The sequence below is a fragment of the Apteryx rowi genome, unplaced genomic scaffold (genome assembly GCF_003343035.1).
Source record: "Apteryx rowi isolate R43461 unplaced genomic scaffold, aptRow1 scaffold_334, whole genome shotgun sequence".
Classification (NCBI taxonomy): domain Eukaryota; kingdom Metazoa; phylum Chordata; class Aves; order Apterygiformes; family Apterygidae; genus Apteryx; species Apteryx rowi.
Window position 1 is genome coordinate 956,279 of NW_020449797.1, and position 22,734 is coordinate 979,012.

Sequence of the window (22,734 nt, forward strand, 5' to 3'; positions counted from 1 at the left end):
ATGGCAGAAAGCTGTAGCTATGGCAGAAGGCCAAGAATCCTGTCTTTGAAATCTTAACTGAGTTTAACTCTTGCCTTTACTCAGACGCGGTTCAGTGCTTTGGCTGCCCTGGGTATTGGTTTGGAAATACTATTAATCGCCAGGACAGTCAGTTAGGTCAATAATAGCCATTTGTCAATAAGGATTTYTTTCATTCTTGTGATAACTGTGGTCATGTAAGGTCCTGCCTCTCACTTCATTCCCACCTTTATTTTATTTTATTTTTTTTCCTTTCTCTCTTCTCTCTCATAACTGCTCTTCCCAGCTTCAGGCTATGTGAGCTACCCAGCTCACAGACTCTCCACAAGCTGTTAGGTCTGAGTATAGGCAAATCTGTCACTTATCAACCTAGGGTACTGTCATCCTCTATGACTTGGGGGTTTAATTTTTTTTTTTCTTTTCCTATTGAGTGTGTCAGTCAAGTTTCTGCTCCAAATCTAGTTCTGACATAATGTTTCAGTGCCTGGACAAAAACAATGTTCTGGTTGTTTTGTGGCTTGCTCCTTAAAGAACAGCATCTGAAGCAAGCGTCATGATTTTAATTAATTATATTTAATTTAATTAAGGATAACTGATTGGTAGTAGTGGCAGTCTTGATATTTTGACTCTAGCTACTTTGCACATCATTGCACCTGTTAGTGATTGTCCTACAAAGAAATCTGATGGTGAGAAATGTGAGATGGGTGCCATTGCCAACAGTCCTATCACCAGCTTAGTGTTCTTCTCCCCGGGATCTTGACTAGCTGCACAGTCAGCATCGTGAGCAGACAGCTGCAGCATCAAAAGTTGGGACACAGGCAGAGCACACCTACAATGCAGGCTACATGGTGCAGTGAGGAGATCATCTACTTTTAACAAGCAGGACCTGGACCCAGACCAGATGCTGACCTGTTAATGTGGCAATGTAGGCTGCTGTCTATAATATCCACTAACAAAATTGGGGGTTTAGAGTAAATTCAGAAAGTAACAGCTGTAAGCATCAGTTGAAAAGTAATTTTGTGAATGGCAGAAGCAACCTAAACATGGAATTTAGGCACAAGCTCTTCTCCTAGCTACCAAAAATGTATGTCTGGCTCCTTGCTTAAAGGGTAGATGCAGGTGTGTATACCGCACTTGTGCCTGAAGATGTATCGCCTTCTCAGCTGTGTCAATGCTCTCACATGTAGTTATTGGGCTAGATTTGGCAACCTGGGTTTACTGAGACGCAAGGAAACATCTAGATTAAATACTCTATCAAATATTCATGGAGTGGCACTTCAGCCATCTTTGCTTTAACAATTAGGACGCTCTAGCAAGAAGGACATGCTCATTGACAGTTAACTGCGTGGCAGAATAAACCAGATGATGGCAATACATTACTGTGAAGACAACTATCCAAGAGAGCTGCATCTATAGTTATACAGATAAAGATGCATATCCACATATTGTGACAATGATTTTTCTCCTGCAAACACCATAAAGATATTACTATCATAGTGGAACAAGTCTTGAATATAGCAGTCTATGTACAAAACTATAATGGAGCCTGAGATGATGACAGTAAAGTTGGAAGGGCCGTTGTACTTCATTCCTACTCCTGTCTGTACTTTTAGAGTTTTGCCAAGCCTCAAGCATAGGTTAATAGCCACATGCCTCTGGAAATTATTCCATGTCTTATGGAACATTTCAGGCTCCATCTTCAGAAATCTTCTGACTTTCAACTCTATTTCTCCTTGAGTATATAATTGTATCTTCCAGGAACAAGCTAGCTGAGTAAAGTACGCGTGTACCCTCTCATGCTCTCATTATCAATAGATTTTTAATTATATACTCAGACTTGAAAAAGTTATTCCAGAGAGGGTAAACACAAAAGCCCTGTAACTATTCAATACATAGTATACCGATAGATAGCATTTTAAAAATGTCTTTGTAATAACACCCTTGCTCTTGTCCATCTTTCACTATGATGTTGACTGCTGCATCTCTCCTTCTCAAGATACTCTGGAGGTAAAGCTTCAAAAAACATCTAAATCATTTAGGCCACAAGTTCCCCAATTTTTTTTAATGCATGTACTCTGATCACCAAACAATATACAATTTATTGTTCAATATGGCTCCCTGAATCAAGTGCTGAATACTTACCATAACTTGCAGACCACAGATTAAATCTTTGAAAACAAAGGATCCCTCAGTTACACCACCGAAAGACAGGCTTCAGTTGAAAAAGCAACGATGGACATTTAAAACGAACCATTTATTAAATCAAACTGTTATTTTAACAGTTACATAAGTTACACAGCATGTTTAAGTCAGAAGATTTCACAAGGAAAAAAAAATTTAAACTTTTATTATGCAGGCAAAAATAGTACCACACAATATGTACCTGGGAGGGAGGAAGGGAAAGGGAATCTCTAAACATTCAAATAAGGCCATAATTATTTAAAAACAACAATAAAACAATAATAAAACCCCGAAAGATCCATTTTCCTTTCAGTGTGTTCAGTGCTCCTTACTATATGTACTTTTAGTGTACGGATGTAATCGAGGCAGTGATATCTTGATAGCTAGGTTCAATGTTTTTAAAACATTATCAAAAGTGGAATAAGGCTCATTAGTACATACAGCTGCCCTTGGAATGTCAATCTCAGTTGCCTTCATTAACTTAAAATTCACAAAGTGCACAGTTAAGATATGCCAAAAAATTGAAACTGCTACTCTACCAACAGCTGCCCATGCTTAATACTTAGTGGTCTATTGGAACAAAGTATGTTCTTTCAAAAAGATGTGTAAGAAAAACCACTGTAAAACATTTAGTTTCAAAGATGCACTAGGAGTTTTTTTGTAAACTGAAAAGTAGAAAAACATGGATTAATTATGTAAAGAAAAGAATACAAAAAACACTAGAAATGACCATCAAACTTTCAAAGAACAAGCACCACAATGGACATTAGCATTTGATTTTGTAGTGTACAGCAATGTAATAATTTTACTCTAACCAATCCACTTCATCAAATTCTGAATCATCTTCTGAATCACTGTATTCCACAGCAATGCGACGAGAAAGTATAGTAGCAACATCATTCTCAATGCGCTCATGTTTAGCTTCTTGTTCACGTTGCTCTTCAACTTTGCGTAGCTGAATACCTGAAGAACATCAAATCACAAATGTGATACTGTCATTCTTTATCATTATACAAAGTATTCTAGCTCATGATTCACAAAATACTTTGCAAGCAAAAACGAAGGCAGAGGACACTGTCCTCTTCTGATAGAGAAGTTCTCTGTCAGGTTTTTAAAGAYAGGAACGTCAGAATTGTCATGGTAGCCCACCAGTTCTTCCACTGGCTGCTTCTAACTTTCTGTTAAAAATATACCTACATCTTCCAATACCATTGTAAGTGATTAAGCCAATTTACTATTTGCATTTTCCAAATACCTTTTGTACTCTCTCTTCATGGTTTCAAMTGAAAGTTACAGCTATCTGAGTATCCTATCATCATTGCTTTCTTGTAACCCAGTTTTGATCATATAATGATCTGTTTGGGGATAAAAATATTACTTAAGGGTCAAACACGAAGCACAAATAACACATACTGAAAGTTAAATGCCAGTAACTGAGTTAAAAATGTGACAGAGATTATGTATTTTGGGTTTTATACTCATGTTACCATAGATCGACACAGTCTAAATTTGACCTAAATCCTGTACTTAATACTCCCTGTTGTCAACTGACAGCAAACACAAGCACAGGTACTTAGGTGGAATTTAAGCTATGATAGCTCGGGCCTTGGTTTCTTGGGCAAGGCTTGGTCAAAAGCTTTTTAAAGGATCAACTAAATTATACCAGCAGGCTCTCCTCTATTATTTTTTTGCTGACATTTTCTACTAATGCGAAGATATATTTTTTATAGTTTCAATGATGTTATCACTTCAGGTACATAGAGATGCTTTAAAAACTATTTTGAATTAGCATTATAGTATATCTATTGATATTACAATACAATAGAGATTTTGCACTGTGTTGTAGGTGCGTTAGGAAAACAGAAGAATGAAGTACTCAAAACATTTGAGAAAGATTTACTATTCAAAGAGACCACAGAGCCAAACAGCAGCACTCATAGTGCAACGGGGATTTTTTGGGCCTCAAGCACATAAGCTAAAATGTAACAGCATGTACATACAGCTCCTTGTTAGACCATCGGGAAAAAGTTGCCTAGGGAAGATAACCTTGCACCTCTGCCACCCACTTTCAGTGTGCTGGCAGGGYACCTTGTGATGTAAAGACTATTCCATTACTTTGTTTAGACCAGTGAAGATCAGACTCTTAACAGCTTTAAGTTTTAAGCAATGATTTCTGAATGTCATTTATATGTTGTAATATAACAATAATCAAAATTCAATTGTCAATTGATCTGTTCTGCTCTTATCTAACTCAGTCTGTGAAAAATACTGTTTTTGACTTCTACATGATCTGTAAGTTATCAAAACCAGGTACATTCCCAGGTAAACAGACTGAAGAGACAATCTCCACAGATCATTTCTAAACACATGTACATTTCTTTATCTAATTTCCACAGAGAACCAGTTTTACAATCCAAACTAAAAATCTGATAAATGCAATCACAGGTTGAGAAAAATCTGTCTACTTGGCCATGTATACATTGCAGAGAATAGAAAGCAGAAAGACTTTAGATGCCGTCCTCTAAACTAGCTTTTACACATGTGAAATATTCCACTCTTTGCTGTCTCTTAATAGACAAAAATTACCTTTTCGTATTGCTTCCAGCAGAACGCTTCTAGCATCGCTGATTACAGGAAGAGTTGAGGGATGACGTTTGGGTTCAGAAGCAGGAATCACTTGGGATGGTGGGGATGGAGGCATTAGTGGGGCATGAGGGCCAGGGACAATGGTTGTGGGAGGAGGGTGCAGGACAGGTGGAGGGTGAGAAAGGGCTGCAACTGTGACAGGAGAGGAGGGTCGAACGCCAGGAGGAGGCAAAGGAGGAGGTGGTGGGGGTGGAGGAAGTCCCTGTACTTCCCCTTGAGGAACTGGGTGAACTGGTACAGTTTCACACACTTGGGCAGCTCTAGTGACAGGAGGAGAGGGTTGTGCTAGGGGAGGAGCGATTGGAGGAGGAGCTGGGTGTAGGACTCCAGGAGCGATCTGGAGAGGAGCTGGTGGAGGTGGCACTGCTGGGGCCTGCAAAGCAGCTGTGGGAGGAGGTGGAGGAGGCGGGACTGGAGGGGGAGGAGTGGAAGTCATTGCAGCTCTTAGTGAGGAGGTTGACAAAGCAGAGGGAAGAGGTGGTGGTGGTGGAGGGGGAGGAGTGGGGCTCACAAACACTGGTGTTCTGCCTGTTGCTGGTGATTGAGGGCGATTTTCTACCAAGCCTGTAGCAGAACTGAAATATCAAATAACAGGACAAAATCATTAGAGCTGGAAAGGGGAAAAAAACAGTAATAGATTCATTTCTGCAAGTTACGAATATTGAACACTGGTCATTAAAAAGTATTATGTACTAACTATGATGATTTCAAGGTATTCATACTTCATGTGCAGTGAACTCTAATTCACAGTATGGTGTATGCATCAGTCTTTCCACAGGCCCTTGCTCATGTCCAGCTATTAAGTGAGTTTACGCTTTTATAGAAACTTGCACATTTTCCAGAGGTTTCCCATACTAAGATTCTCCCCTCCCACCCCCAAGTAAATCCAGGTTATTTATCTGAAGTAAGGGAACTGGCAGTTGTTTAATTCGTTCAACTCACAGAACCTTTTTTAAAGAAAGTTTAAACAGTATGAGCAAGGGGTTAAAACTGAAATATGTATTTAAGGTTCAATGACAAGGTCAGCAAAGCTAATATCAATTAGCTAAGATCAATTAGCTAAGATCATCAGTTGTATCTGCAGAGAGATATATTTATAGCCTGACTACTCATTTTAGTGCAATGAATGGGTGAATCAAAGAAAACAAAAGGCATCAGTAAAATTATTTTCCTGAAAAACACCAGAGGAATTTTTAGGCTGTYATGGAAAAGTTAATCTAAAAAAGTGAGCATTTCTGTGTATATTCTCCTGAGCAGTGAACAGAGATTCTTTCCAAAAGACTAACATTTTGGTGATTTAACAACCATGCCTGAATCAACTGTCTTGTATTCCAAACTATATGTACCTGAGCATAAACAAGATTTGGGGTATAAAACAACAGGGGAAGGATAACCAGAAGCTCACTCTAAAAAAAATGCTCTCAGCATGTATCCAGTTTTGGCAAGGCACAGAGAAACAGAAAATAAAAGCACTTTAAAAAAGCAGTTGTAGTTTAGCAAATGTGATGAATATATAGTTTTGACAGTAGACCATCTTACTGCAATATGTTCTTCCTCTCATGTGGGCTGAAACACAGTTCAGTATTAATAATTTCAGACTGTCCAAGCTAAATCCTGAGATCTCAGCACCTTTCAGAGAAACACTTTTTTTAAAGTTATCTGCCCTGTCATCTAACTCAGCAGGAGACAGAGTTGCCATGTTATTGGCCAGGTGGGGCCTGTCCCCACAGTGGCACACTGCAGGCGTTAGATTCCAACACTTCTCTCCAACTCCTGCATGGCCTTGCAGCTGTGGAGGCGTCAGGGCTGTGGACTCACAGAGCCCTGGGATGTAGGAACTACTTGGGCTGCATGGAAATAATACTAACAGCAGTCAGTGGGCTTGGCGGAAGAATGAAGCTCCCTTCCCAATAAATCTGCACGTGGCTTGACCACTTCTTACCTAACGCAAGGAGGTACAGGTTTCACTTCTCCTGCTCCGTGCATTGGAGGTGGTGGCGGTGGTTCATGTGGTCTGACCAACACTCTCTCCTCAGCTCTGTTCAGAAGTTCAGACATCTGACTATAGGGTAATGCAGAAAGAGAATACGATCCATCCATATGATCCACGTATGCTTGAGATCTGAAGGAAAATAGATATATTTTTCTTAAGTATGAAAAATGCATTCTACTGATCTGACATAAGCATTAGTAAAATTAATTATTAATGCTCCCAGCTACTGTCCTATATTTCAGTTTGACTTCTCAGCTCAAATCTCTCTCTTGTACTGTACAGCTTTTAAGTAATTTTTCCCCCTTTCCATCCCATTCCTTCTAGCAGCTCTTCTGACATATATATCAGACAATTTTTACAGTACGTGTGAGATCTTAGTCTTTATTAGTCACATTATTTTGAGTTAAATACAATCAGAAGTACACATATACCAGAGTGTATTATGCAACAGACATTATACTGGTAATGGTTTCTGCTACTCAGTCCCTACATATATGTAACCATATTCTTTCATAACATTCATGAACTACCTATCAGGTGGTAGCATTTACAACTGAATAATTTAGTCGAACGTCTGTCAGAGGATCTGTATTCCCAATTCTGTATTTAGACCTACTAAATAGCTATACTAAGTAGCTATACAACAGAGATCAGGAAGATAATCTAAAAATTTACTGTTGAGTAGTAGCAGTAAAATAAAGATAACTAAAGTTTCAAATAATTCAAACTACTTGTTAATGACAACTTTAGGACCTTGAGGACCTGACTAGTTAAGAAATTTTCATTAACTACTTAAAGATATTGATAAGTGTCAAACTTTCTCTACTGAATTTAAAGAAAAGGTCTTTGCAGAATACTTTTTAACATTTAAAGCTTTATTCTAGGTTTCCACRTACTGCCATCACTGTAGCATCTATTAAATTCTTAAGGGGCAAAGTTTTTATTCTGTTTTTCAACAGCACTTGGCACAGTGCTGTTTTTTATTCAAGCTACATGTTCTCCGCCTTTATTGCTTCCAAGCACTACAGCATTATTCTTAATTTCAGTACTGTTACTGAAATAATTATGGCTCAGGCCAAGGTCCTGGATAATAAAGGAGTCCTGCAGAGAGCACGTCTCACATGGAATCTGGCGTACAACACAGTAGAAAGACAGCAAGAAAGCAGATGTCTCTGCCAACTACTTCTCACAGCAGTTTATAAGATACTACAGAGCTGGTGTCTTCCCAGCAAAATGCACATCACCCATAATTTCAGTTGTACCTTACTGACTGAAACACACTAAGACCATTTTTACTTTCTGAATTAAGAGAACTAAGTTTCCTACAGCCAGGTTTTTCCATTTTTCAGACACAAAACACCGCCTCCTAGGGTTATGATAATTATCCACTGTTACTATTAAGTTTATTTGAAAACCTGACACAGCTGAACTAAACCCTCTCTTAAAGTGCTTTTGGCCAGTGAAGGATAGGGGAAAAAATCTAACTGTTCTTTAAAGGCCAAACACTTTTTAATAAAACAAAACAAAGCCCCAAAGAAAATCATACCCCTCAAAACTCCTAACATTACTTGAATGTCAGCCCTCTTTCCTATTATAAGTTTCTCAGCTGGTAAAATGAACTTTGTTTTGCACAAGCACCACAAGAGGAAACACAGCAGGTGTATCGTYTGAAACGCTGTTTTTAGCCACCTGCTAATGCATGCTGTGAAATGAGAGTCCAGCAGGTTGGAGTTTGTAATAGGCTATAACCAGAAACGTCAATCAAATTTTGGATTTGTTCATGAGTAAAGAAAAGCTCAGTGATCTCATCTGAGTTCCAAGTGGATGTTTGCTCACATCACACCCACCATACAGTCTTGGCAGTTTCTGCTCAAGAAAAATCAAGAGACTGGAATAACAGGGATTTTGTAGGTCAAGACTGGAACATAGTAACACACCTGGGTGCAAGCCTGCAGCAGTGACATTAGACTTTCTTCAAGTTGGAGGCAGACACCTCCATATCCTCAAGATACAATGAATTCCAGAGATGTACACTACTCTTAAAAATAAGATAATAACAACTCCTTTAAAGACACATTGGCTAAGAATTTTAAAACTGATTTTTGGTTGAGCTAAATGAGCTAAATCAGTGCATTTCAAGAATGGCAGTACCACTTTATCATTTATGCTTTCTCAAACATATTTACTATGTAGAATGAATAGCTGTATTTAGTAAAGGAAAGAAAAAATAAAAAGAAACCTTGATTCGAAATGTGAAGCTGGGCCATTAGCAACTTCAATGTGCTTATGTAAGAGATTAGCATCATCCTCTGCAAGCTCCGGACCTTGGGCTAACTTCTGCCACTCTCTCCGTCTGTCATGAGGTGCCCTTGGCACTTTTTCTGGTTCATGAGGGCGATCTAGATTTTTCTGCTGTAGGAGAGTTGTGCAAATAAAACTGACAACTGAGATGATAGTGTTTTTAAATTAGTTGCATATAAACATCAGCCACAGAACAATGAAAAATAATCCCAATTAAAGTGCAAGAAATATTTGAATTTCAGTCTAAACGTGATATGTAAGCCAAAAAGCTTTGTAGGAGGTAGAAGCTTTACTCTAGTGGATAATTAGCTGAATAATACAGTGAAGAATAACTGTATAATTAGCTTTTTATTCTAGGGGTGAAATGAAATTCTGAATCTGATTCTGACACTTACATTTACTGTTTCTATGTATGAAATATACAGAACAATGGTGAAACAAAAGAGTAGCCTTGCCTTTGCAAAATTGCTTATTTAATTTTAAGAAAATATAAACACAGGGTTCCATGCCTACCAATTTATTCCTCATTTTCACAGCACCTATCTAAAAGATTTCATTCTGTTTTTTTCTTCTGTAAATTTGTCAGAATTTTATACTTTAAAAAAAAGTTCCAGTGAAATCCTGGATTCTTACTGTATTCCTGTAAAATTCTGCTCTTCTTTGAATCATTGTTAGAAGGCTTCATAAGTTTTGGCAAACCTGCTGTTAGTTACAGTAAGACAGCATAAAAGCTCTAAGCCCTTTTAATAGTAGTTTATTATCATCATTATTTATTTGTTAAAGTTGATGGAATTGAATGAATTCAAGTAGTTTTAGTTGGATGGAGAAGATCATAATTATCTATATAAAATCTGGATTGTTTTTATTGCATAACCAAAAAAGTAACATATGTGCAAGCAAATTCTTTCCAGAAAAAAAACCCAACCAGGAGCTATTTAAAGCTAACATATATACCTTCTGCTTCCTCTTTTCTTTTCTTTTATCCTCAGTGTCCTGCAACATCTTTTCCTTCCATAGATCAAAGAAGTACGAGGGATTGGTATAAAACTTCAGACCCTCTTTTCCATCATCCCTGAAATACAGTGAACAAAATAAGGCACGCTGTTTATTTGACAATACATGACTCTAAACTGTAAGGAAAAAAAAAAGGCATATTAGGAACTACCTAGCACCTCAGGCCCTCAAATATTTTGCTGATCATGAACATTAAAAAGGTAAACATTGACCTCCCATGCCATCACTCTTCACTGTCTTTCCTTGTATTCAAGATCTTTATTTTAGAAAAGTAACTTYAATGTAAGTTGTAGACAAAAACAGTATCACAAATAAAGAACTCCTTTCATTCCAGTGACTCAAATCTTGCTCCTAAAATAATGAGTAAATCTGTGTGGTTAGGGTTGAAACTACTGATTCAAATTAACTTTGGGACAGCAAACAACATCCATTTTCATTAAAGACTTTCCTTTCTACAAACCTAATCACTTGTTTTCTTCACTTTCTTCACAACAGCATGACACAGTTCAATATAGGCGGATACTGAGGATGGCTTTTTCTTGCAATTGTTACACTGAATAAAGACACTGGAATAAAATTTTTCAGAGAAATAAACTTTTAACACTTATGTCTTCTGCTACTTGTATTCTTCAAGTAGCTTCACAGTCTCAAGTGCAGCTCCTTAAATATTCAAGTGCTATTCAACATGAGTAAGGTGCCTAAATATAGCACTGTATTACACAACACAGTGTAAATAACTAATAATAAATATTTTACTTATTAAATAAACTAGACATTGCTTTTGATAATTTTTTACTAACCTGTAAGGGGTGAGAATGTTAAGCGGAGGAGGCTGTTCACAAATGTCATAAGTTTCTTGCAAAGGAATAGGCAGAGTTTTGCGATCGAACAGCTGTTGATCTTGAATTGTGGAACTCCGGAAAGCTTTCCTCATTGTAATGTCCTGCAATGACACTGAAAGGGGATATCACCATTTAAAAAAAATGTCATCAAAGATAGTTTATTTGGTTTAATCTGCAATTGCTTAATGCTGGTTGGAATATAAATATTAAGCATTACTGCTAATACCTTATGATCAGCACAAGCACATTTTACAGTGAACATAACTCATGTAACACTACTGTCATGGCAAGATATTGTCAGATTATGTGAAAAACATGCTTGTAATGTTCCAGCACATTATCCTTTATTTAGTTTCACAGGAAATTTTTGCTCACCTGGACTGATACCAGAACTCTGTCTCTACAAAGTAGTTCCACAAATCGCTCTAGAATGCAATTCTGTAGTTCAGAAGTACCTAATAAGATTTACCATCTCTATTTTACAATCCTCTTGGTACTAAAAACTGACTCCTTATCTCGAGGTGAAGATTTTGTGTTTATCTGTCATCAACAAGCTCAATTTTGCATTCCTTGCACATATGCAGCAGTTCCACTGAAGACTCCTTGCCAAATCAGCAAAACACTTAAGCTTATTCTACTGATGTTGGTGAGATTTCATGGGAGGTGATACAGTGTTCCAACACATGACAAATGCTTTTCTTTAATCAGCTTGTTTAATCGAGATGACACTCTCCTGTTTAATCAAGATGCTATTCCTTACTGCTATTAAAGCCTGTATATCCTTTTGTATTTCACAGTCATTAAAATCTAGAAAACATTTGGCAGGCTGAGCAGAAAGAATCTTGCTAGGATTTTAAAAAAATTAATGGAAAAGTGACCGCAAAAGATGAAGCTTGCACCTTGAATTCTTGGAACAGTACCTGCTCAGTCTCATATTTTTCTCCCTCCCTGACGTTCCATCACTTCATTGGTGAAGTCCACGTGTGTCTTAAGCCTAGCTTTGCAGCCAGAGTGAGACTTTCAGTAAATAAAGCAGCAGGCCTTTCTTTTTTCTTTTTCTTTCTTTCTTTCTTTTTTTTTTTTAAACTACAAACAGTTAAGTACTGAAATAAGACAATTTTTAGCCATGATAGCAAAGAGAGCATTTTTAGCACAGGTACTTATTTATAAAAAATTACAGTATGTTTGTTTTAAACAAAACAGGTTGAAGGTAGTGCCCCCCTTTACTCTAGATGAGAGAACTCTTCCTCCATCTCACTGCTKTTGAGAAAATCTCTAGGGACTTTGGCAACAATTTTTTTTAAAAAGTGCATCTGTTTCAGCTGTAAGCTAGATTCATTCTCATTCCTGTAGTACATACAAGTACACACACACACGCTTGAGGCACTGTCTGCTGCCCTATTTCCTATCACAGCTGTTGCAAGCAAAGATATGAAAAAGGTGGATTTCTATTGTATATCCCAAAGGGGCAGAAGGCAGGACTTTTTTCCCAGAGGGCTTGCAATTCCTGGAATATACTCTCTTCTTACCTAAGTGCCTTGGCAGAATCCTTTGTGAGGCTAAAAATGGGATTTATTTGATTTTCAGTTTGGCTTTTGAAGTTTATTACAGTTGGCAAGGTTGTGTGTTACTACAGAAGTCTTCTCTTTACCCTTAGGTTCTATTTTATTACAGTCTTTTATCCTTTTTAATACCTTTAATTAGCTGCTCAGAAGCCTTTTAAGTGTGTGAAAGAAGTACTACTCATGTACTAATGCCAGCTACAAATCTCAATTTCTGTAGGTATTTTTGCACTCCTGAATAACCATATATATTTTGTATCCGTCAGAGTACAGGTTGTTATTTGCTAGCAGAAGTTCACAATTAAAAGAAAAGAACTGGGGTTTATCTCATCTAAAATTCCAGTCTTAGATTCTTTTATACCTTAGCTGTTTTTCCTTTGGTTGTTGATTTCACAAATCTCACCAAATGTACTTGTTCAGAGTTGCTTGGTACTCCTGTAAGTCTTTAAACAGCCTGTCATTTACTGGTGACTATGCCAATAAAAATGTAAATCAGGATACTTCTCTTGGAACCTGTGTACATTCTGGTAGTAGTGAAATAAATGAAGTATTTTTTTCCAATAAATATAAAGACAGTTCCTTGTTTTAATATTAAAATGCTCACATTTGATGCTCACTATAYATAATCTTTCGAGTGACTAAATATAGCAGGTCTGATTCATAATCTCCTATTTCTAAATTTAATCTTGACTTTTTGTAAACATGTACAAGGCGGAGATCACAGCTGGGGATGACCAATCAATAAGTATAGATTATTTTATCTCTAAAACTACGCTACATAGCAAAGGCCTTTAGAGAAAACATACACTGCGGAATTTCCAACTGCTACCCGCACATCCTGCTTTTACATTCAAAGAAAGCTACACAGTGAAAAGCATGCTATTACTCAAAACTGGCTATCTTATAACAAAATTATTAGGGAAATGAAAGGACATGGCACACAAAATACTGGGAATCATGACATTGATATACCCAGCCTACAGAAAGAGATCAGGTTAAATGCTGTGTTTCGAGCACAGTATAATCCAGGGCTGTGCAAGGTCTGGCTTACAGAGCCATTCGTTCGGCTTGCCAGCTGGCTAAGAAACCAACTGCGGACCGGCTTGCCACCTCAGCAGCTCAAATACGCACACATCTTGGCTCGCCAGCTGGCCACTCACTTGGGGCTGATCGACAAATTAGCACAGCAAGAGGGTTCGTCAGACAAACTGGACGTACAAATTCAGGAGGTGTGGGAAAGTAAGGGACAGCCGATCTTTTGTCCAGATCCCACTTTTTATGTCTAGAATACAAATTATGCAGTAGCATGGCTTAGACACTGATCTACTGAGCCATGGGCATGCTAATTTAAGACTGATCTACTCACTAAACAACCCATAAATTGAATCAACAGCTAAGAAAACTGGAAGAAAATCCCAGAGAGCAGTTGAAGCTCAACCCATGTGCATAGATCTTTGAGAGGGACACACACTCAAATCCAACATTCAGATAAGTGGAGATGTGCCAGGAAAGCGACATGTTATGCAATCTAATTTAACAGTCTTTTTCTTTGTTTGACTTCGGTGGTGAAATTTCTTATGAATTAATTGACCATAGTGTTATTCTCCATGTTAACATACTACATGTGGAGGTCATGGCTCAATTATCACACATTCTCTGTTCTGAACTTTTATTACACATTTATACTCAGTTCACTAAATCCCTCTTCAGGAAGCTAGAGACAGTAAGTGAGCTGCCTCTTAAAATGGGATTTACTGTCCTTTCTTCTGAGCCTCGCAATGGGCTGAGCATAATGACTGGAAAGTTGAAAGGAGCCTCCCCTTTTCTGCAAGTATGCAGGACGCAAGCATGTCACAGCTGTCAAGCTTTCTAGATTTCTCTCTGCCAGACGCCACCTTCTTTACCTATAGCAAAACTCTAATCTCTCTGTAGTATTAATCCAACACCACTGCTGAACTACTGTTCTTTCTATGATAGGACAATGTTTCCAGAATGTTAAGAAAAAAAGAGGCGTATGTATTCAAAGCCGGAAGTTTACTGACATACAATTCCCCACTTAGTTTGATTCATTTCCACAAATATGTCAAGCTGCTTAATCACGGTATTTCAGTTGCTGTTAAAAGTTTCTTGTCACAGTTAAAATAGATATACTGTAGAAATCAAGAACCTGATTCACTATATTTGGTTTCCAATTTGAGATTTAAATGGAAATAGAGCATTTTTTTCAGTTTAAAAAACCGTTAGATTAATATCAGAATACACAGATAAATTCTTAGTTTATGAATTCTCCTTCCATCAGGATGCCATTTATTTTTGAGTGATATACAACTGTTTCCTAATATACTGTACATCAGAGCTGCACTGTGCATCAGTATTTCAAAGAACATAAAAAATAAGATGAATATTATTTTAAAAGCTGTAAAATTTTTACAGATATGATATTATTTACCTGTGCTAACACTTCAGGCTTAATAGCACAAAGAAATTCACAAAAATGAGGTAAATTAACAAAAAACCTATTATTATACAAAACTGTATTATCAATTTTATATTTTGAGAGAGAGAGGTTATTTACAAACTAAATATTGAAATTAAACGCCACTGCAAAGAAACTACACCTTTAGGCTTTATTCTCTGACCCATGAGAATATCTCATACTGCAGGGCTACTGATATTGGCGACCTTCGTTCTGCTCTATAGAAAGAAGATATTTTTCCCAGGCCTAAAAAGGTCCCAAATATGATAATTCCTGCATATATGCAGGCTAGTTTCATGTATAACTGGAATAAAGTTGAGTTTACTTAAGGAAAGCAGAGGATTCTTTTCCTCTGTATGCAAGATTAGTATCTCTATTGAGGAAAAGAGATGTATATAAAAAGAAAAGAGTGAGGGACAAAATGACAGATTTCAAAATCTTTACACAAACTCTACCTGTAAATACCTTTTTACTTTATGGAATTTTTAAATTCAACAAAGTTATTTCCATTCAGATTTCCACTTTATGTTACATCACTACGTAAGGCCAAAATACTTCAGTTGAAAGCTGACCTTAAGTTCCAGATCAATATGAAATTAATGACTTTGTGAAATCAAGAATTTGAATACGCCTTTTGTAATCGTTCAAATCAAATCAAGCTCACGGCATTTTCTCTGTAACAGAAGGATTCCATGCCACAAGTCAGTTTTGGCAGGATACAATCCTAACCCTGGTTTAATTTGGTCTTATTCTTTAACTGAGATATTTTAATAATTCAGAATGATGAGAAAACAAACATACTATCCCAAAACATCAGGATTTCTGTTCTACTGTTGGCTCCACCAGAAATATCTTGTTCAGTATCTGTACCTTGTTCAATTTAGGTCACTCAGGCTGCTTTTGTTCATGCTGCTTAGTTTTAAATGAATCTTAATTTTTTCCTCTTTCCGTAATAGCATGGGCCCAAAGGAACACATTAAAACTTATATTACTGTCTGCTGGCAAAGAACGATCAACTGAGAGTCATTTTGCAAGCCCATTTTACGYGCGCTGTTTGCTGAACAGAACTACTGGAATTTGCTTGATTCTTTCACAGAGAATTAAGAAAGGGCATTCTGTGAGTCTATCTCCATACTTTGGCAAATTAACTCCTCTTCCAAATTTTTGGGCTTTATCATGAAAATATATAATGTTTTCCCCACATCTTCATGCATTAACATCCTCCAGCTGTTTTAGCCCAGATCAGGACTAAAACAGGGTTATTTGTCATCAATTTCTAGAATTTAAACCCAAAGGAGGATACTGAAGGAGAAAAGGTTTCCTGATCCCTGCTTTTTGAGGAAATATATTATTGGCTTTTTGAGGAAAAACATTACTGGATTTCCTCTTCCTTTTTCTCCCCTCACCTGGTGACTCATTCTGGGCAGACATWTGTGAATAAGGAAGACTGAATATGGCTCAAGGACTGGATGTTCTTAGGTTAATAAAAATAATCATTTAACAGTTCCTGACACTGAGCACTGCATGTGTTCCTCTAAAGTACTAGTAGTCACTGCTATCCTATGGCATGAGGCAAATCCAGGGTACTAGATTCGAGTCACAGTGAGCCACTCTGGACTTGATAAAGTAGACCCCTTTTTTTAGTCCCGTTTTCTTTAACTGCAATGTCTGTCCCTTCCTTAGCTATATAGTTTAGCAAATAYATGCAGTACTGTGAAACACTACTAATCTGATACATTTGAGACTACACATCATTTAAAAATCTTCCTGGAAACTCTCTAACATCAAATAGTCATTAATATTTAGTACTGAAACCTACAACCAAACTTGTCAAAGGCCATTTACATGGGGAAGTACAAATTTCTATTTCACTACCCTTAGATGCTTTAACTCTATCACTTGAAATGGTCTCTCCATTTTTCTGAAATGTGAATGGTTGCCATATCAGATATGCTGTATCAACATAAATCCCACTCTGATTTAAACCAATAACTAGGCTGTCAAGGGTAAACACAGAAATGACATTAACATTCTGTAGTATTACATCTGTTACAAGATTACAATTGCTGACAATTTGTTTCTGTATATAGAAAGGATTTTTGTCATTATCCAATCATAGTAAACATGGTATTTTATTGGAAAAAGAGGTGTATGTGTGTGATTTATGCTCAGTTGTCAAGAGACTTGGAAAATCCCATTAATGTAAAAATTCCCTTAGGCAAGTCATGATATTGTGGAAAATTTGCTACTAGCTGTAAACAGCTGTCTTTCAAAACCTGTTCTGAAATAAATATCACAAGAGTACAGAATCAAAACTTCCTTAGCCTAATTTTATTAATAGTGGAATTAGAGTGGAATAGGTAACACAACACAGCCTCAGACCATCCTCCTGGTTTGACACTTCATTCTCCCTGAATGACACACCACTATTATACCTAGACATTCAGAACTGAAACAGCTTTTTATGTTTTCGAATGGGATCCTATATGCAATCTGAAGTTATTTTTTATGATTGGGTGCTGTTCTACTTTGTGAGTCTCAACCATACAATCTAGAACATCCCCAAACTGTTTAGGGTTACAGGATCTTTGATAGTTTCACCTGTAACAAATAGATATCCAGGAAGCAAAAAACATTTCCTTAGATTTGCATATGAGGTGGTCTATGTGCTTTTATTGAACACTGTTCCTATAGTCATCACAATGCCTATGCATTGGCTAAATCCCACTAAAATACTGTCTTATAAGCATGAACCATATCCTATTGACTGTTTGAAAATACTTGTTTTCTCAGAGCTAAGCAATATTTATATAATTTAAAACTATTTAGAAAGAAATARGCATTGGAGAAGAATCCTAGGATGACATATATCATCCTAAATGGAGCTACAGAAATATAACTTTATGCAAATTTTAATATAACATAATATCAAGCTAAGTGTAAAAACCCTACTTGGACAAATGCTAAGAATCAGTAGGAATAAGTTTAAAACAGAGTAAAGAATTACTCTCTAGAATTGACATCATAATAAAAATTATAGATATTATTAATAGTAATACAATACTACTAAAGGGACATACAGTCCTGTAGCAGTTCTAATGTAAATTCATTTTTAACAGTACTGTTCAGTAACCATGAAAATTTTGAGTTCAGAAAATTTCTCAAGGTTATAAAATAAACCYGTAGAAGAAATAGAAATCAATCTCTTTCTCATGATGTTTTGCCCTAGGTTCCATATTTATCATTTAAACTATTATTATTTCCATTTCATGTATCAATGGTGTTTGGACAACAAAATGACAACTCTTCAATACAGGAGTTAACTTACGTTCCTCTTCTTTTGGATCAAGCTGCGTAACACTGACAGATAAGCGATCTACACGTTCTTGTAAGGAGTTGACTCTGAATGAGAAACTGTGTGCTTCATTGAAAAGTTCACCAAATATGTCTTCCGCATATTTACCTAAAATAGGAAAAAAAAAAATCATGCCACAAGACAGCCAAATGAGTATGCCCTTAAAAATATTTCTGATGACTACTGTGTTTAAATAAGTAAATCTAAGATGTATGAGTATTAGCTGTAACAAGCTGTACTTAATGAACTTACTAAGAATGCTTGAGAAAAATTTAAAAAAATGAAATGTTTAAATTGCAATTTATCTATCATAAATGAAATTATTTAATACATTATAGGACAGATCTTCAGCTGGTATAAATGGGCTGAACTATGCTGACATCCAAGGAGCTAGACCTATTCTGTTCCTTAGGTATAAAAGTATGATTTACAGTATCTGAAGCTGCTCCCATAAGAGGATTAACTAATCTTTCCAAGTGATATTTAATTCAACGTTTCTCAAAATGAAGTACTGCTTCCACTACTACTGTTCAGAAGATCTTTCAAAAAGGGAAGATCAGATACTTACATCTAATGTAATTTGAACCAGCTTATTCACAACTACATATTAAAATAATAAATCTTTCTTTGAAGGATCAAAATCCTAGTGATTGACCAATTTCTACAGAAGTAAAGAATAAGAATCTTCTTTATTCACTTCAATGAGCATCCCACATTTAACCCAACAGAAAAGGAGATTCAGATATCATGAAAAAAGGAACAGTACCAAATTCCTCCTTTATAGGAACAGTACTCCACTTAGTGCTACTATATTTTTGAGATTCAACTTGGATAGCCTGCCAGCATCACTGAAAAATGCACCAGACTCTAGCAAAATTTGGACCCATATTTCTGAAAGACCACATGATAGATTTTAAAATTATCTATCATACCGTGTGTGTGTGCAATTTGTGTGTCATTTGTGCACTTACAATGTTTTTGGAAGTATAATCACACAAATTTCTAACTTCCTGGTCTGCATGCAAGTTTTGACAGGTACAATAAAAAAGAGTATTTATGAAAACTTTGCCTTTTTTGCACAACAGATCTAGAACTACCCATAAAAATGAGGACATTTTTAAAAAAAAGATACTTAAAGGGACACCTAACAGAATTAAATCCTTACGGACAGTGTGCAAACTACTTGAGGACACCATGAAGCAAGCACAGGGCTAATGCACATCATTTATTAAGACCTTAAGTAAGGGAAATAGAAAACCAGCATGACTATAAACAACAGAATGTAAAAAGGGACAGCAGAAGAAAGAAGGCAACCATCAAAAAGTTGAGGTCCTGTAAAAACAAAGAAAATAGAAAGGATCTTAAATTCTAGCATACTAAATGTAAAAACAAAATCAAGATAGGCCAAAAACTAGCATGAGGAACAACCACCAAAGTAATCAGAACTAATAAATATTGCTTCAAACATGAGTGGCAAGAAAGCCTGCCAGGGAGTCTAGAGAGCCAATTCATAATGAAGGGATAAAGGAGCACTCAGCGAAGACAAGGTCATTGCACACAGGCTAAACTAACCCTTTCCGCTGGTGTTCCTAGGGGAAGGAAGTGGAGAGATTCTTATGCCAGAACTCTTCGTTGTGAGATACTCAGCAGAGAAACTGAAGTGACTATAGAAAAGGTTAGGAAAATAAATTGACAAAATGAACAATAAAATGTAAGTAACAATCTGTAAACCTCCTTAATATCTGAAGACTGGAAAGTGGTAATCAAAAAACCAAGTTCCAAAACATTTTTCATGGAGTATCTGGAGAGCTATAAGCCTGCAAGCCTGACATCCATACCAGACAAATTAGTATAAATATCATTACTAAGACATTTCTTATTATAAAGAACTGAATTAACAGACACCTGGATGATCTACTTGAGAACAGTCAACATAGCTTTTGTAAAAGGAATTCTTTGAAGGATTTATAARCACATGGATGGAGTGCTATGATCTAGTTAAATTTCCAAGAGCGATTTTGAAGTCCCTAACCAAAGCTTTTTATGAAGACTAGACAGCCAAGGGCACAAAAAAGGAAAAGACATAGTATGGATAAAAATTCATCAAAAGATATGAAATGGAGGCTAGGAGGAAACAACCAGTCTTCACAGTAGAGAAAGGTGGGGTTTCACAGGTCTCTGTACTGGGGCCTATGCTATTCAAGATATTCACAAATGACCTGAAAACACTGAGATTAGTTTCCTGATGACACTAAATCACGGAAAAGAAATACACAGAGCATTAGTAAATACACAGAAGTCACAGCTGGTTGAAGAGGTTCCCAAGCTGGAAATAGTTGGAGGCTGGGAGATTACTAGGAGGAGAGTATCATACATGCTCGTCTAGCTCTTGCACTTCCTGGGGCTTTCAGCCACCGGGAGAAACGGATCAAAGGTGCAGCCCTTCTTAGGACTATACATCGCCAAGTACTAGGCCACAGTAAAACAGAAATGGAAAATCAGTAAAGTCTGTTTAGCTGGAAACTCATCTAACATAAGACTTTCTAATAAATGCCTTGAAACTCTTAAAAGTTTATTTTCTTTAACCTGTATCTGAAGCAAGATAAATTACTTAAAAATATAATCCACTAAGAGCAAGAGTACTACATTTTAATTTACATTTACTATATATTAATTTAATTTTCAGATAATATATTCAATATATTCTAATTATTCAAATTAATTAAAAACTCATATAATGTTCAGAGGCATACAAATTAAAATTAAAATCAAGTGTAAAATTTCATGTATAGAATAAAAAGTAAATTATAAGGCTCTAAAATCCAACAACTTCCTCTACATAGATGTACTTTAAGGCTATAGTTTGTTTTATCTACATAATTTCTTCAGGTTTACAATTCACCTACCTCGCTAATGAGCTCCGATTGTAGATAATCAGTCTCAAAATCTTTTTATTATGCTGCATGCAGCCACAAACATATTGTACAAAATAATTTGCTGAGGCTTATAAACACTAATCCTCAAATGAGAAATACATTTAAAACAATCTGGCACGTTTGAAGCGGTATGCCAACCATAATGTCTGTACCTACATGTCTGCTGGCAGCCTCCTTAACTTGAAGTTTATTTAACTACATGCTTTTTTCAAGCAATGCAAAATGTTCGTTTTTAGTGAAATATACAACTTCTGTTCAAAACAGTACTTTGTGTACATATACATATGTATATAGCATTTATAATCCAGTATTTGTGTTGTCATATCTGCATGTATTCTATATAAATAACTTCAATTTTGAATGGAGTACAAAAGATATAACACTGACCACCAGGAAGTGGCACAAAAACTTAGCTAAAGAAAAATCTTATAATAAAAAAATGACATCCTAAATTGAAGTCAGTGTTGAGTCTCAGTATTTAGTAAACAAAGCCGATCTCATTCCACTTAATTTATAAGTAATATTTTAGAATAGTAAAGGACCAAAATTAATTCTATTGTATAAAATGAATATTGCCAGTATATTATTAATACTGGAGGAAATATACATCCTATTTGTTTTTTCAAAAACTGTACTGACGTTTCATGCAGTACTATGAAGAGAATGACAGATGACTGACAATTAAAGTAACACCTTAGGATCTTGGTCACAGCTGGATACATAATATTAGATTAGAAAGATCAGCGATCTTATTTGCCTATTCAATTAAATGACAATATAGACTTCTGCAAATAAATAATTTCAACATCTGTGAAGAGTTTATTTTAGTGTATTTGCAAAACATGCTTAATTGACCAGAACTATACAGTAAATTTGCCATTTTCCAAAAAAATCTTCATATTCTCTCCAATATTACTAGCTCTACTTCTCCAACCGTCATACTGGCATTTATTTTTATTAATAGAACAATGGGTTCTTCACTTACATGTGAAGATACATTATTATTTATTTTTAATGAAGGAATATATTATTCACGTTATTACTCTTCTCACAGCTTTTTTTCTTGCCTCAAAAGGCTGTTTTCACAATAACCCTTCAGTAAGAAAGGGATATAGGAATGCAGCTCCCTCTGGCGTCAGTCAGTGCCCTTTTTGTGACAGCCAAATAAACTGTTTGAAAGTGACGTGCAGCCCTTCCTTCCCCCAGGAACTTGGGGTTTTTGATAGCCTTTTTTGAACAATTCTTTTCCTGACATCAAAAGCAGACCTGTGATAATGTACTTCTACTAGCTAAAAACAGAATAAAAATAATGCTGYTCACTGCCTTCCTCTTTTTTTTAAAAAAAAAAAACTTCAGAGAGTTGTGATCAGCGGCGCAGAGTCTAGTTGGAGGCCTGTAGCTAGCGGTGTC

The 22,734-nt window shown here is 36.3% G+C and overlaps 1 protein-coding gene across 1 annotated transcript in view; it reads right to left on the reverse strand.

Moving 5' to 3' along the window:
* Positions 1-2,254: 2,254 nt before the first annotated feature.
* WASF1 (WAS protein family member 1) overlaps positions 2,255-22,734 on the reverse strand; it is a 71,288-nt gene continuing 50,808 nt past the window's right edge. Inside the window, exons 3-9 of the mRNA XM_026072032.1 lie at positions 18,362-18,496; positions 10,954-11,107; positions 10,094-10,211; positions 9,078-9,250; positions 6,788-6,967; positions 4,786-5,420; positions 2,255-3,162 (exon numbers count right to left, since the gene is read on the reverse strand). Coding sequence (XP_025927817.1) covers positions 3,005-3,162; positions 4,786-5,420; positions 6,788-6,967; positions 9,078-9,250; positions 10,094-10,211; positions 10,954-11,107; positions 18,362-18,496 — 1,553 coding nt within the window. The 3' untranslated portion in view covers positions 2,255-3,004. The remainder of the gene's footprint in view (positions 3,163-4,785; positions 5,421-6,787; positions 6,968-9,077; positions 9,251-10,093; positions 10,212-10,953; positions 11,108-18,361; positions 18,497-22,734) is intronic.